The 17,448-nt window shown below is 38.9% G+C and overlaps 1 protein-coding gene across 8 annotated transcripts in view; it reads right to left on the bottom strand.

Annotated features, from left to right (window-relative positions):
- Positions 1-626: 626 nt before the first annotated feature.
- The window catches only part of DCLK3 (doublecortin like kinase 3), a 31,048-nt gene continuing 14,226 nt past the window's right edge, over positions 627-17,448 (bottom strand). For 5 of the 8 annotated variants that reach the window (XM_068670660.1, XM_068670666.1, XM_068670667.1 and 2 more), the window contains 4 exons: positions 12,707-14,580; positions 5,538-5,670; positions 4,404-4,571; positions 627-2,981 (listed from right to left, as the gene is read on the bottom strand). In XM_068670660.1, coding sequence (XP_068526761.1) covers positions 2,785-2,981; positions 4,404-4,571; positions 5,538-5,670; positions 12,707-14,580 — 2,372 coding nt within the window. In that variant the 3' untranslated portion in view covers positions 627-2,784. Of the gene's footprint in view, positions 2,982-4,403; positions 4,572-5,537; positions 5,671-12,706; positions 14,581-16,063; positions 16,286-17,448 lie in introns of all 8 variants that reach the window. The other 3 variants (XM_068670662.1, XM_068670664.1, XM_068670661.1) reach the window with 2 other exon arrangements.

Here is a 17,448-nt window from a genome sequence, read left to right as displayed (position 1 = left end):
ATGTCATGCTGTAGGAAGAGAAGAGACAACAGGAGATATGGGGGACACTAGAGATCTTTGAGACCAAGTTTTTTTTTCATTTGTCTGAGTCCTCTCTAATCTTACCAACTGTCAACATCAGCAAGCAATGCTTGCGGCTGAACTCATCAAAATCACACACATTCCCAAGACTTCAGGTAATGTAATCTGGAATGACTAGGAAACTAGTTTACAGCAGAACAGAGGCAGAGCAAGAACATTGAAAGCAATGGAAGAAAGGAAGGATCATCTAAATACGATAGATACAGTTGGTGGCAAAAGCCCTGAGAAGCACCTGGCAGCTTTTTGAGCCTCCAACCTGAAGGAGGGCCTAATGCCACTGGTCTGTTAGCATCACCAATCCAGTCCTACAGTACTGCCACATGAGCATTGGTGCTTACAGACACTATGTGATAGCAGCACACAGCACAGTCCGTGTTCAAGAAGTCTAAAACCTAGAGAACTTGAGAGAAAAACAAGATCTTTGATAAAATAATTACTTTTATATTTATTGCAAATAAATTCTTTATCTTCTGTACCAGGGTTAAGGCTGTAGACGTGTTCTTAAAGGCAACAAGGCAACCCATAGTAAACTCCATACCATCGGATTCATTGCTGATACTTTTTTGTCATTTCAAACTTTATTCCTGAACTACTATATTAAAAATAATTACAAAATATAATATTGCAAGTCAGAAGCTATTTTTCCACATCCAAGACAGACTTAAATTAGCAGAGAAGTTATTATTAGTATTCAAAGACCACGTAACAGATTTAGAATATGAGGATACACATAGGAAAGCACTTAAATCCATTCTTCAACAGGAAAAGTCTTCCTAACTCAGAGTCTCTAAAGCAAAGGTATGACATGTCATAAATACTACTTGGGCATACAGTAAAGGTTTGACTCATTTGTTTTACAAATTGTTGGATTCCACAGCAAGTCTTAATTCAATACGTATTAAAACAAGCCAACTAACTGAAAACACAATTCTCTTGTAAGAGCCAAGTTGTTTCTACTTTCATACATCATTTTTGAGGAAAAAATTGTCACAGCTTGAAACAGAAACATGATGACAGTACCACACACTTTTTGGTAATTCAGAAAATTCACACACAATTTTAGCACTCAGCAAAAATAATATCCTGTTTCTTATAGTTATGAACATGTTCTACTGATTCTGAAATGCTTCTGATATCTCATTACAAGATACCTTCATTCAATTCTACAAGCTATGAACTTTATGTTAATACTACTGATAATTTTATTGTGAATATTATTTGCTAGCACATGTAATTCATGGACAAAACATTATAAAACAGACAACTAGAGTGCTTCTTGGATTTGATTAGTTAAAGAAAATTTCTGAGATTCAAAAGCTCTTTAAGGTCACGGCCCTTCTCAGGGCTGCATTTTTCCCCCCTAAGGATTTCTTTAAAATTCCATCCAATCCAATTAAAAATAACTTAAGCAACGAAGCATATGACATGTCCCCTGGGAGACCTTCCCACAGACTAACAAGAAGTTGCTCTTCCTGAGTTGAATTTTAATGTAATTTCATTACATTGCCTATTCTTACAGAATTGAGGAAAAAGAGACCCAAGGGAAGGCAACATAAAAAACAAACAAACAAACAAACAAAAACCCTACACTGACAAGTGTACAAAAGCAATTCAGCTCTGAAGGACGTTGATGAGAGGGGAACCACAAGAGTAAGGGCTAACTTAAGTCACAGAAGGAGCTTTCCAGCTCTCTCTTCTCCATCAGCATGAGGGAGTCACACATGGATGTGGATGGCTCTTAATAAAAAATTCAGTATGAAAAAAAAGCTTGGGATATCATTCTGTAAGTATACCTTTAGGAATAGTTTCCTTAAAACTGCTAACTTCCTACTTCCCAGAGTAGGAACAAAAATGTTTTAAAAGTTATTATTCTAGCCTTGAAACCGTATCAGTCATGGTATCTTCCCACCTCTTCTTATAAAGAAATGAAACTACCATACTATACAGAACCATGATAGTTTAACAGAAACATTGTACATTCCTACTGCCCCGTCCCTGAGAACATCCAAAGAAAATATATTGCCAAGGGAAATATAATATCTCCCATAAAATATCTCATTTCACCTACAACAATTTTTCTTTACTTACAACTTAATAATAAACAGTATCTTACATTTTATTTAACATATCCTACAGCTAAATAATATATATATTTTATGTGTGTGTATATATATACACACACATACACACAAAAATAATTCCCTCACCTTCTCCACTGCTTGCAGGAACTTGTGAAAAGCTAGTTTAAGAATTAGTGCAGGATGTGTATGCAGACAGCCATTTTGACAATGTTATAAACACAAAACATTATAAAATAAAAAACAAAATGCCTGAAGGTATCATACAAAATGAGACAAGAAAACACATTTCAGTCACCACTAATGTTGGCTGCAGAAGCAAACATTTGCCATCTAAAAAGATATACATTATATAATGTAAAAGTTCTAATCAGCATTTAAAGAAAAATAATGTATACCCTCCAGGAAATATCTAGTACCCACTGCTGTCAGAGACGCTCCCAAGTGACATCACAAGGGTGGGGATGCAAATTAGATCTCTATCCTTATTCAGAATCTCAGAATCAAGGAGAGTTATAATGATGGCCAGCAAAATCTATACACTAAGGGCTCAATTCATTTACAAAAGAAAACAAATAATATGTTAATCAATAAAAAGGGACAAATAGATGAGCTTGAAGAGACTTCATGTGTCCTCATCTACAACTTCCTTTCGGCGCTGGGTCCGGAAATGACGCTCAATATTTATTGTTACTTCCCTCTGCAAGTTTCTGCCATTAGTTTTTCCAGCTGTTCTGATCCAAGGGTGCTGAAGTACTTGCCGTGCTGTGTAGCGCTTTTGGGGATCCACTATCAACAGCCTGGCTATGAGGTCTTTTGCTGCTATTATGAAAGAAAGAAAAGAAGAGAAAATAAAATTGGTGGTTATTCCTACACAAAGCATCTTTCTTACTAGTTTTACTGTAACATTTTTTTTGTGGCTATCCCCAGGAAATATTTTAGCAACTAGATTTAGAACTAGTGACAGATGTTAAATCTCCACACCATTTTCCCCCAAAGAAAGAGAAAAGGGAAGAGAATTTAATCTTGAAGGAATGCTGAAGGCATGCAGCTAGGTATTCTGATTCACAGGAACTAGCAATGGGAATCTTATACCTCAGAGCACAACAGTCATAGAACTCTGTTGAGTATGCTCTTTAAAAGATCTTATAAGGAGACAAGGGTTTTACTGTCTGATTTTGAAGACTGCAGAAAAGATACTACTAGCCTACAAGAGGGAAGAAATGACCCCATTGATCTCAATAGAAAATTCACACTGCATTCTGCAGAGAAAAGAATTAATTTTCATCTCTTGAGATTTTTTTAAACACATCTTTACAGAAAGGTAACATAACATTGGAGGTAATTTTGGTGCCTTTTTTCCTACAGAGATAATTCTTACAAGTCAGCTGAGCAAAATTTTTTTCTTGCCTTAGAAAAGGAACAGTTACATCAATTAGTCCTGATATTCAGATTCACCATGACTGATACCACCAGAGGACTAAATTGACATCTAAAGCAAATACAGAATCATCATATAAAACAGACCTGTAAGACACCCCAAAGTTGACGGACATCTCTGTCATGAACAAAAGGAGGCTTCTCTGTGTCCAAGCCACTCCAGGGAAGAGCTTCTTAGAGCTGGTATACATGTTGAATCTTACTGTGTTGGGTCTGTCTGGGATGGAGTCACCTTTCCCTGCAGCAGCCCACACAGTGCTGTGCTCTGCACTCGTAGCAGGAACAGCACTGATATCACTCCAGTGTTGTGTCTATTGCTGCATAGTGCTGGCACAGCATCAGGACTCCCTCCAAGTCCCCAAGAGCCAGCAGGCTGGGGGTGGGCAAGTGATGGGGAGGGAACATTGCCAGGGCAGCTGACCTAAACCAACCAAAGGGATATTCTATAACACCTGATGTAACACTCAAGAATAAAAAGGGGGGCTTTTTTTGGGGATGGGGCTGTCCTCCTGAACAACCGCTATGTATTTTGAGGTCCTGCTTCCCAGGACATGGCCAAACATCACTTGTTGATGGGAAGTAGAGAGTAACTTTTTCTTTCTCTCTGTGCTTCTATGCGGCCTTATAGTTTCTTTTGTTTCTTTTTCTCCCCATTCCCTTTCCCTTTAATTAAATCATTCTCATCTCAAACTTCGAGCTCTTTGTGTTGTATTTTCTCCCCCTTCCTCTTTGAGGAGGGGAGGGAATGAGAGAGAGGTTGTGGTGGAGCTCGGCTGCCCACCCGAGTAAAACCACCACACTTACCTGCAGAAATATTGTCCCAGTATGGGGAAAGGAACTCATAGTGACCCAGCTGTATGATTTGAAACAGCTCTTCTTGATCACGTTCCTGACTGCGAAACGGAGGAAAACCGCAGAGCAAAATGTAAAGGATCACACCAGCTGCCCACATATCTACTTCGAGCCCATAGCCTAAGGAAGAAAATACAAACCATGGCTAAACATCTTTTACTAAGTCTTGTTTTAGAAAATAAACAAAAACAAACAGCAGCATCAACAACAAAAAACACAACTCATGACTGGTAGGAGCTGTTTCTTTTTTCATTTTATTCTCTACGAAACAGAGAAGCTTTGTTTAGCTTCTTAGAAAGACAAGGTCAGCAGAAGAGTAAGTGGCTGGTACACCACTTCTGCAAGTGGATCTGCTCTGTTAATACTCACAGCTCTCACACAGTGCCTCTCTTCTTCAACACGTTTCACAATCACTGTCTGTCTTACGAGGCCAATGTCAACAGGAGACTAATTGAGAAAATATGAGGCATATTTCTAAAAGTTTCTCTTTTTAAAAAAAAAAAGTACTAAGAGTGCCAAGTTTCCATTGAAGTTGACTATAACTGGAGATGTTCAACCCAGCTCTACAGAACAAGACACAGAAATAGCTTTTCTTGAGTCATCAAAATCTTACTCCTTTCCAGGTCTGAGTCTTTTTGGATACGAAATCAACAAAATTCTCTCTGATGTGAATGATGCTTTGGCTTGTTACATGTATTTAGCATACATGTTCACCATCTTCTTGCATCAGAGGGCCTTGGAAAGTTGTTTGGTTTACAGTCACAAAATGGGGGTGACTATCCTGAGGTTGCAAGACAAACTTGCTTATTTCATCACTTCAGCAATTATTTTCTATGGTAATTTAGTAAGTTGCCTGCTTGGAAATCACAATTATATCACATAGACAATAATGTAAATATGACTGATATCATGCTTGTGTTTGTCAAAAGCTAAGAGGTTTTCTTTCCTTTCACTGATTTTGCTGCTAGCCAACCTCCTACCCTGTACAGACATATCAGTAGGTTGAAACATTATGGAATATGTCCATGATTAGAAAGTTAAGAGCAATTGGATGATTTACTAGAAATTATAGATGTATACACTCACCCTTCTCAGCAAGTATCTCAGGTGCAACATACGTTGGTGTTCCACAAACAGTAAATATAGGTTTTGTAACCAGCTTTGCAAGGCCAAAATCTGCTAGTTTCAGTGTAGTAGATTTATCTGCATTGTGCTGAACCTACATTCGATGAAATATATATTTAGTCCACATGCATTTTTAGATTGCAAAAGATAAATGAAATAGTTAGTAATACAGAGAATCATAGAATCATAGAATATCCTGAGTTGGAAGGGACCCTTAAGGATCATCAAGTCCAACTCTTGACACCGCACAGGTCTACCCAAAAGTTCAGACCATGTGACTAAGTGCACAGTCCAATGTCTTCTTAAATTCAGACAGGCTCGGTGCAGTGACCACTTCCCTGGGGAGCCTGTTCCAGTGTGCAACCACCCTCTCTGTGAAGAACCCCCTCCTGATGTCAAGCCTAAACTTCCCCTGCCTCAGCTTAACTCCGTTCCCGCGGGTCCTGTCACTGGTGTTAATGGAGAAAAGGTCTCCTGCCTCTCGACACCCCCTTACGAGGAAGTTGTAGACTGCGATGAGGTCTCCCCTCAGCCTCCTCTGCTCCAGGCTGAACAGGCCCAGTGCCCTCAGCCGTTCCTCGTACGTCTTCCCCTCCAGGCCTTTCACCATCTTCGTAGCCCTCCTCTGGACACTCTCCAACAGTTTCATGTCCTTTTTATACTGTGGTGCCCAGAACTGCACACAGTACTCGAGGTGAGGCCTCACCAGCGCAGAGTAGAGAGGGACAATCACCTCCCTTGACCTACTAGCGATGCCAGAGGAAGAGGTTCTAATAATGGTACCATCAACCAAAACAAAATGAAATGGAAAACATATTTTGATAAACAGTATTCAGAAAGTTTACTCTTCTCCATGTACCAAGACAGCACATGTATATAAGAGGGAAAAGTAATAATGAAAAAAGAAAATTTTGCTCTTCAAACTCTGGCACACTAATTTCAAAGAAACAAAAAGGAGGAAGACCAAAAATAAGTGAGAGTGAATTAAACATTTATTTTTCACCTTAGGAAAGCAAAGGAGAATGTTACGGGCCTCAACTTGTGCATAGGGAGGTTTAGACTGGACATTAGAAAGAAATTCTTCGTGGGGAGGGTGGTCAGATATTGGAAGGGGCTGCCCAGGGGAGTGGTAGAGTACTACCCCTAAATACCCCTGGAAGTATTTAGGAGATGTGTGGACACAGCACTAAGGGACATGGTTTAATGATAGGAATTGTTAGGTCAAGTTCATGTCTGGACTTTGTTGTCTTGAAAGTCTTTTCCAACCTAGATGATCCTATGATTTTATGGTAATTGATATTGCCACGTATGCCACTGACTTTACAGTGTCACTTGAAGAGTGTAACTCCATCACAAAGGTCCAAAAAAAAAAAAAAAAAAAGAAAAGAAAAGAAAAGAAAAGGGCTTTATTTTCTTTGCAAATTATTTTGCCACTCTACCTGCTGCTCTGAAAATAAATGAATTGCAGAAATCACACAGTACAAGTTGGAGAAATGAATCCAACAAATCATCCTTGTAAGTGTGCCTTTCCATCAGTTCCTATCCCCTGCATTTGTGTGTAAGGTAATCAAAACACTTGTTCCCATTCTAATGTTGTATACACGTCTTTAGCATTAATTTGTAATGCAGCTAATGAAACATTATTTTAAGAAAAAATATTGAAAGGTCAAGTCATTAATAAGATAACAGGGTAATTAAACACATTACTATTCTTAAAACTGGTGACTGATACTCAGATATTCTTTAAGTAAAAAATGTCATAAACTTGCTTCTAATGCGAAATTATCTGTCTCTAACTGTGGGGAACAGACCAGCATCTAACATGAATATAGGGAAACCAAGAAAATCTGCACTTGGTTTTTGAGCAGACAAGCCAGAATGAGGTGACAGGCATACTTCACTCTTTAACACCTCATTCTTTGCCATCAGGCAGTGCTTGAGACAGCCAAAAATTCAAGATGGTCTCTATTACAAGACAACTAAGAACACAGATGGGACAAGATTTGCTCACCTACATTACAGCCAACTACTTCCCGTTTTTCTTCTTTATGAAAACTACAAGCACTCATCCAGATTTGATTAAGCGAGAGTTTTGTGATTTTTTTCCCCCTGTTTTGAGAAAAATGTGTTTGCCACCATGAAATTGAAAGTAAAAGTTTCCTATGACCACACGGACAAAAATTCTGTAGGAGAAAACTAAAAGGCCATAGCTATCTTCTCTTCTATTGCATTAGTCAACTTCATGAGGATTTGTTGTCATCATTCACTATGGACTCAACAGCTGACAAAATGAAAAATGACAAAAGTAACAGTTATTTTCTAGAACTGCATCTATCCACAAGATTTCTATTCTAACTATATGGTTAACAGTGGTAGAATGCTACAAAACCTCTAATTGAAACACTCTTTTTAAAAAAAATAATTTATTTACGTTAAAGAAACTAGTGAAGGGAGAAATCCTGGTCTTAATCCCAACCCACGAAAGCCATTAGGAAATGTCTGGTCATTTTGCTTGATGAAACACACTGGTGTACTTTTCACATAGAAGCCAAAGTCCTAACCTCTCATCAGAGCACAAGGTAGCAATACTGCACCATGTGTTCTTGAGGATAAAACCACTTAGTTTTCAGTTTACTTGACATTTGAACAGGTAGGAACAGTATGCAACATGGGTGTATTTTTACAGCCCTGTGACAACCATTTCAAAGCCAGTGTGTAACCTGTCGACATGCCTGAAAACCTCAGCCCAGATCTCCTCAGCCTCTTCACTAACAACTCAAAGTCAGCTCAGATCAAGCAAGCATTCCATTCCCTTCATCCCAAACTTTGCAATTTCCAGTCCACCTTTCCATCACCTGGCAGCAAAAATAGCAGGCAAATATGCATTACAGAAAGAAAAGCCGCTCAGGTTGCTTGTATTCCCTCCTGAGGCCAGAGCTTTTACTCACAGCAGTATCACAGAAATCTACAATCTTCCCAAGAGAAATCTAGCCTTTGACATATCCCACATACTTTGAAATGGGACAAACAAAGCAAAAAATAGTAACGCTAGAGGATCATCCCAGCTTTATCATGACACCTGTTATAGCATCTGCATTCAAGACTACAAAGATTGGTTCTAAAAGTTCATTCCAAAAGAGCTGCCCTTACCTGCCTACAGAGCTAACTACCACGAAGAAGAGCAGCATCCATCCAGCAGATTTTGTCTGTAGACACCCAATTTAAGCCATACAGCTAATTGCATGCATCATCTGTAAGGGAAGCCAGCATCTGGTAGTCCTGAACCAGGACAGTCAGAATTGTTTGCAGGATAGTCAGAATTGATAGCAGGATACCCAAATACTGTTTATGGATTTCTAGCTATTGCAGCCATACACCTGAAAGATTATAATATACTAATACAAAGACAAGTTCATCTTCAAAAAGGGATAAACTGGTCTTTTTTTTCTGTCTGTTGATGACTCCGAAGTTCTTGTTTTCATATCCACATTGTGAAATCCAATGTGTTTAAGATGTTTTATAGCATTAATATTCCTCTTTATGCATGTATGTATGGAAGTACAGATTCTACATACAGACATAATGATATCAAGCTAGCCCATGCAACTTTTTGCATATTAAAAGCAGAGATAGAAAGAAAGCACTGCTTCTACATTTGAGTTTCAGACATCCCTTGATGGATAGTAGCTAGAACAATCTCTCTATAAAAGAAATCTTACAGAAAATAACCTGCATAGGTTTAACATACTGATAGGTAACTGGTTAAATAGAATTTTAACTGAAATGCACTTGGAGACCTTCAACAGCACTTTATCTATTTGTAAATAGGGTCACAAAACCAAAGTTTATTGATAAAACAGCAACACTTGAAGTTCTCATACACATTTGAAAACTTGAAAGAAACGAGAAAGGAAAAAGGAAAGGAAAAAACTCAAATGCATAAAAAGCTGCAACACTTATAAAGCCCAGTTACCATATTAGCATTTTGGGGTAGAATACAAGAAAATGAGTTCACAATCACAAATACGAAAATCTACACCATGAAAAAAAAGGGGAGAAGGATGTGACTCTGCATCTTTTACTGCTATAACCTGGAAGAATAGCCTCTACGGTTTGAAATTAATTTCTGACTCACAGAAATGCCACCACCTGTGGAATTAAACAGTCCCTTAACTAAAAACCTTGGTGGCAAATTCTACTCCTCCTATGCTCTTCCAGCTAGCATTAAAGTAGTGACCAGCTTCTTCTGTGGGGCAAATATACCACATCACTCAGCCTTGGTAGCAAAGGTTACCTCGCTAAACACCTCATACTATGCCAGTTGATTCCATTAGTGGAAAGGGACTTCAGAGCAGCTGTCTTCACGCCACCTGTCAAACGAATTTTGTTTTGGTAGTGCAAGTCTTCTGCCTCATAGCTACACTGCAAGGAGTCTGAAAGTTGTGGCCAGGCACAGTAATGAAATTGGGAGAGGCAGATGAAAGGCAAAAAGGATTTAACGGTGGGCTGCTACACAAGTCTGTAACTAGAGGACAGCGCCACATGAGCAAACTAACAAAACTAGATTTTCAGCTCTGCGTAAATAACTCACTAGACATCAAAGTATCTTTCCACCTTATCCTCTGTAGAGACAGAAACATGGTTTCCCTTCTTTCCCCAGCTGCTTATTTTCCAGTAAGTTCAAGTCATTAGGAGCAAGCCTAGATTCCCACAGAAAATAGGAAAGTCTTTGTCTAGACTTACAGTAGACAAAACATATTCCCTTAGGAAAACAGGCTAAGGATCCTTTCTCTGCCAGTCTCCATTTGCTGGGAAGGTTTAAGAAATATGGAAAAAAATGGTTGACAAGAAAGAGAAAGGACAGGATTCACCGGACCAAAAGACCCCAAAGTATTCCAAATGAGTCAACAGCCAAAAACCGATTAGATTGGATATTATGAAGACTTTCTTCCCAGACCAGGTGGGTAGGCATTGGAACAGGCTGACCTGGGAAATTGTGGAGTCACCATCCCTGTAAGTATTTAAGAAATATGTGGATGTGGCACTTTGGGACATGGTTTGGTGGTGGACTTGGTTAGGATGATCTGGAAGGTTTTTTCCAACCTAAATAGGTCTATGGTTCTATGAAAAAGTATGAGCCTGTTTCTGTCCTCTGATCAAAGACAGCCTAGGGAGACTAATTCAGACAAACATCTGTGGTATAGGAATGTGAAGTGAAGCAGTAGGTAGCTATCCCACAACAAAGGACAAAGTGGAGACACCACAGGATGCCAACATTTCCAGTAGGCTTCTCCAAGCCCCCGGCCCACCAACAGTGGATGAGCCCATAAACTTGCTTCAGTAACGTTTGGTACTGTGTAGATCTGGCCAACACTAAATTAGCGGCAGCTGTCCACATTGTTCTGCTATTACTGCTCCAGTCACTCTAAGGAGTCAGAGAAAGCATAATAAAATTTCAGAAAGCTCACCTGTATTTTTAGGGATGATTATTAGATAGCAGATGAGCTATTCAATAGTATCAACAACTTACAAGCTCACATAGCTTGTTGAACACAGTAACTTTTCAAAAAGAAGCATCACATAAACAGTGCATAAACATGGAATTCAGTCATTTAACAAGCAAGGTGAAACCAGAAGAGGTATCTTTTTCTTGTTAGTTCTGGTAATGCTGTTCTATGTTTCTGTAATTCAGCCAGAGCAGGCAACACAATTTCTTCAGTGTTACAAAACTTTGCTCACCAGTATGTTCTGCAGTGCTGCGAACTACATGTGAAAACCATCAGGTGAGACCTGGATCATATCTCTCTTTTCACTTAACTGCAGCACTGAAAAGATTACATATTATGCAGAGAAACAAAGCATCTGGTCTCAGGTGTTTCATATACAGCAATTTATTTTCAGTCAAGAGGAAGGAGCAAAGCCTGGCTTACAGTGGAAAATTAGCTTCTGGTAGAAATCCCTTCAGTTCTGAGTGAAGTTTTGCTCAAACAGCAAAACAAGGCATGGCAGGACCCAGAACCACTTGCATTCCCCATCTTTTATTTATACAAACACACCACATACCAAGGATTTTCATCAGACTAGGCAGAATGCATAGCAGGACCTAGTATAGGTCCATTGGTTAGTCAAAAGGTTTGGATGCAAATTCTTCAGACCCAGCTTTGCTCAACCTCTGTATGTCCTTTCTCCAGAAATACAGATTTATTTTTTTTTCCCCAGAGTTAATTGCCTTAAAGAACTGAATGACACATAGGTCTAATAATCTGTTAACAATTTTTTGGTTATGATCTTCCACCAACAGAAGAAATTAGGTCTGTTAGAGTCAGGCAGATATTTGGTAACTCTGCTCAGAAATTTGGAGCACTAGGAGAAGAGCATAACAAATGATTGGCAAGGGACAATTGCTTACTTTCACCCTGTTATAATCGGTGTGCTAACCAAGAGTCAATATTGGAAACACTTCTACCCTATCTTACACGTGAGTAACTTTACTGACTTCAGTGCTGGATGCAAGGAATATAGCCTCAGAAATGTGTTGGAAAAGAGAACTCCTTAGCACAATGTGAGTATGAGTTAACTTTAGTGCTTGGTGTTATATTTCACCAAAACGTCTGTATATCGCCATCAGCTTATTTCAGATAAATGCATTGTACTTCTGCTCCTAAGAAAGTAAAATTGTCACAGAATTGAAATCACTACAGTAGAGGATTGCCACAGTGGTCGGTAGTGGACAAGAAGTCCATCAAATAAGCGGAATTAGCAATTTTAATAAATTTTGGTCTGCAAGGAAAACACCTGATGATTCAGTGCAAAACATTCAAACCTGTGTACCAAGAAGTCAGATGATAAATAGCATGCCTGATTCCCAGAATACAAATGCTCACTGCCCCTGAAAGCCAGGTCATTTTCATTTGAATTTCTGTTTGCAAGCACTGTGATCTACAGCCTAGAGCAGATCTACACAGAGTAGACTGTCATGCTAATGTCAAGATCATATTCATTTTTCCAAACAGTATTGCCACAGTACATTCTCTTCACATATTATTTGCTTAAAACTATTCAAAGAACCATAACAAAAATGAAAATAAATCCCACTTCTGCAAATATAGAGTGTGTTTGCCCATACTTACCAAAAGGTTCTCTGGTTTGAGGTCTCTGTGGACGATGTTCTTGCTGTGAATATACACCAGGGCTTCAAACAGGTCAGTGATCATGACAGCAGCATCATGCTCTGTGAACTTCACACTTTCTATGATTGCATCAAATAAGTCCCCTCCTGGGACATACTCCAGGATTAGGTAGATCTCAGCTTCCGTCTCATACACTTCAATTAAGCTTACTATATTGGGATGAGAAAGACTCCTAATGATCAGAATTTCACTTTCCATCATGTCCTCTTTCCCCTTCAGCTTGGATTTATCCACAATCTTCATGGCATAGATCTGATTAGAGTTGCAGTGGCGACATTCCTTCACCACTGCAAAATTCCCATCCCCAATAGTCCTGCCAATCTCATAGTGGTTTTCCACATCAGTTCTGTTTTTAATGGCATGCCTCCGGCTTGTGTTTTCCAGTCCCAGAGCCTTGTTTTCTTCTTTATTCATTCTACGCTCTCCTGCTTTCTCTCGTCGAGTCACGTCATTCTCTCTATGTATATTTCTCTCTCTCCTGGCACCCTCCTCTTTAGCCCTTTGACCCTCTCTGCTGTCCCTATGTACTTTAGATGGTTTCTCAGCATCTCTTGGAGTGTCTTTCGTTAGCCAACCATTTTGATTAGTTACACAGCTACTTCCATTTTCTTCCTTCACTTCATGAGTTATTTGCAGCCTTTCCACAGCATTCTTCTTGATTTTCACCACTTCTTTCTCGTGGTTTTCATGTTTGTCTGGATTTCTTTCTATCTCAATGCTCTTTTTTTGCTTTTCCAGCCCTTCATTAACATTCCTATGTAGAGGTTTCCAGGTCTTTCTGCAGCCATTCTCTTTCCAGCCAACTTCTTCACCTTCTAGAGGAATTTCAGAAGATTTTCGGCTATTCCTGATTTTTGCATTTCTTTCTAACTGATACTTCTGACATGCACCTGCGTCCAGGTCTGTGTTCTCAAATGAAGACTCAGCATGCCTTTCCCTTTGTAACTTTTGCCTCGCCTGCCTTTCCTGTTCACACTTCTCACACCTCACTACTTCCACTGTAATCTCTTCTAATCCCTTCTCAGGGCTCCTCTCTTGCTTAAGGTACCTCTCACTTTCTCGATTTTTTCTAGAAGGCCTCACTCCTTGCTCACCATCCCAACTCTCTCTAGTCCACTTTTTTTTTGTTCTCATTTTCTCTTCTTGCTTTGTCTTGGCTTGACTTTTTCTAGCTACCAGTGTGGGAGACATAACATCACCGCAATTCTTGGCAATCTCTACCTCATCAAATCCACTGTCCACTTTTGATGCTTCGTCATACAGCCTGCTCTTCAGTTTTTGGGACTGCTCCTCATCTTGCTGAATTGCACTGACAGCATAAGGATTTTCAGGACAAAGTTCTTGTATTGCCACTTCCAAGTTCTTCAACGTAAGGGGCTCCCTCCCCATAGCTATGAATGCATTGCCTTCCCTGAAGAAATCAGAAACACTTCGGATTTCTCTGCCTCTCAGACTGTAAAGCTTTCTCACATGATCATTCTTCCAGCGTGGAAATCCCAGAGCTTCTGAAATGTCAGCCACCAGCTGCTCAAAGGTCTGGACAGATCTCCTGTTCAGAAGCAAGGTTATCTTTTTGAGTGTATGCCTGCTGGGTTTCACCACTGTAATAATCGTTGGCTTCAGAGAACTGTGCTCTGAATGTATCGTATGAAAACCATTCCAGGGATTAAAAAATGAAGACCTATAGCTGCTCACATTCACACATTGTTTTCCACAGTTTCCACGACCAACTGGAGGACAAGTCCCATGTAGTTTCCTCTCTGTTACTTTTGAGCTTGCACTGTGAGATGAGTGGTCAAACATGCTTCGGTGTCCTAAAGCAAAGAAAGAGCAGGCACGTTATTCGTTGTCCATCATCAGATCTTTCAGAGTAATAGTTTTCTGTGTATCAGTACATGAACTCAGGGAGTAAGGGTACTTTCAAAGAACTTTAACTGTCCTTAAAGAGTATCTCCATATTCATGCAACTACAAACATGGTGAGGAAATACATACTTAGGTTTGAAAGAAAATAAGTAAGTAGTTAGTGAAAAAGAGATGTTATTCAAAAAAATACACTGGAAACAGATTTTTCTCCTAACTGCCTTCATCTGTTAGTCATCTCAGAAAAAATGGGGTTACTTGGACTAGGACTGCATCCAGATTGTTTGACATCCTGGCACAAACCTACCTTCCATGAACTCACTTGATACCTTTCTGATCCCAATTATAATTTTGGCGTCACTAAACTCTGCAGCATCAAGTTCCACAATTATATTGCATGAATCAAGATAAATTAATTAATCCTGGTTTTAAATTGCTACCAGATGGGTGTGTGCAACCTTATATTCTTATAAATAATTACCTCCCCTTCGTGTTCCCTAGGCCATTCATTAAGTTTCTAGGTTTCTATAACAACTTAAGTAAATAAGATGCTTTTTTTAAAAAAAAAAAAAAAAAAAAAGAAGTATTACTTATGCAATTTTATAGCGATTTTTGTTGTGCTTTTAGCTTTTCCTTAAAGAAAGGCATCTTAGTTCTGTTTGATATTTTGGTTTGACTTTTTTACACTAGAAGCTTATGTAAAATCAGGAGGTCATAAATATCCTCCAGGGACAATAACTATTTTTCCTCCAGTATTTCAGTGTAGGACACCAATCAACAAAGAAAGCAGCACCATTTTTTGCATGTATTTCTAAAAAGGAAAAGATAAAAATGTAATACATGGTTACGGCCAAGCTATCACGAAATTCAGTCTGTAAAGACAAGAATAAGCTAAGAATAATGTTACCTTAAAGTACACAGATCTCTTGTACTTATTAAAACTTGATTACCACACAATTCTTTTCAGCCTCAACAAGTAACCTTTCATAATGACATCACAGAGTACTTCCAACTCCTGTTAGTAGTTTTACAGTTCAATAGAGAACAGACATCCAATACATTTGAACTAAAAAACATTTGATCCTAGATCAAGCTAAGAGTAGCCACAATGATTACTGAACCATTACAAGGTAATTCCTATATAAAAATGGCTTATCTCCCAGAGAATCCCACTCTTTTTTATGCATTATTATGACTACATAGCCATAGCCAAGTAGCAATGTGAAAATCCGCAAAGGAAAATCTATGTATATGAGCACTCCTCTTGGGGCTAGGTCTAAGAGATGCACGTTCAAGAGCTCTGGCAAGCTGAAGTCTACCACATGTTGGCTTTCAACTGCTGAAATGCCATTTTCAGTATTTCAAGCTATATATTTTAATTTGTCCCTTCCATCAAGGCAAAAAAACTAAGTGCAGAGGAAATACACCTCCTTACCTAGGATGAGGAAAAGGAAAACTATGCCAAGCACTGCCACCTTCACTGGGGAGCACATGGGGAGAAGCTGCTACAGACCTCCATTCTGCTACTGCCTTGTCCAGTGCTGCGATAGAGGATGCTCCTTTGTTGCAATACTCTCAAAACTAAGTGCTGCGTGTACCTCAGCATGCTCCTTAGCACTTGGATCCATTTCCTTCCCTCTTCCAAATGAGACAGATACTGGAGAACCAGATAAATATTACAAAGAAGCCCAGCTGTCAGCATGCTGATTGAAGACGTAAGCATTATATAAGAGCTATATGACTAATGCTTGGTGGTTGCACAGGTTATTTCTGTCTTCATTCTACTTTTTAAGGATGATCTCTTGTTACCAAAAGATGACAACATATGTGCTAGCAGGTTTCCAGCAATCAGATATTTACATTCTACCCAGAATAAAGCTGACTGTGAATTGGGGGTGTTTCAGCTGTAATTACACTAGCACATATTGGTTACCAGGAACTGCCGAAGCTCTGAATTTAATCAACATTTCCAGATTCCTGTGTACCCAAAGTGCTACTTTGCTTATAGGAACAGTGCGTGACATTTTTATGGCTTATAATCGCTGTACAACATAAAAACAATGCTGCACTAATAATGACTTTTGCCACAGATATATGTTTCTCCCAGCCATGCTGCTATTATCACACCTTTCTGCAAACCATTTATTTTAAGTGCCTGGCTGCATTGTTTCAGTTACCCAAATATCGATAACCTTCCCTTTCTTCACTAAGTCAGCTACACTTTAAAGGGAAATCCGATTTACTTTTTATTCTATAACTAATGAATTAAAAGTTTTACTCAATTAAAAAAAAAAACATTTTAGGATTAAGAATAATATCACATCTTTTTCTAACAGGAAGAAAGAAGTTACTTGAGCGTCTAAATGAACACAAAGGTACCTCCTACTGTTTTCTGAGAAAAGGGGGAAGTGCCAAATTTTGTCAAAGTGGTTGCAATGACTAATCTATGTATTACAAAATCTAAAATTAATTTCAACTGCCTGTTACAGCTACACATTTTACTTATTTTCCAGTTATGCTAAATTTACTTTAATTGATAGATATGAAGCAAGCTCCAATCTTTCAGGAAAGTGCACACACAAGGCAGTAACGAGCTTTTCTAGAAAGCCTTCAAAGGTCACGCATGACTCCTATAACTATAATTCATACTGCTTCAAAATCTTGTTTCCATATTTATACAGAAGTGGGAGAGGAAGGAAGAGGGATCAAAAACACTTCAATTGGAGTCTGAGTGCTGGCAACTGATGCATCTGAGAATAAAACGTGGTTTTCCTTTTAGTGTCATAGTGAGAGCTAATGGTTATAAAATACATATATTTC

This window comes from Anas acuta, chromosome 2 (genome assembly GCF_963932015.1).
Source record: "Anas acuta chromosome 2, bAnaAcu1.1, whole genome shotgun sequence".
Classification (NCBI taxonomy): Eukaryota; Metazoa; Chordata; class Aves; order Anseriformes; family Anatidae; genus Anas; species Anas acuta.
This window is presented reverse-complemented; position numbering and strand designations above follow the sequence as displayed.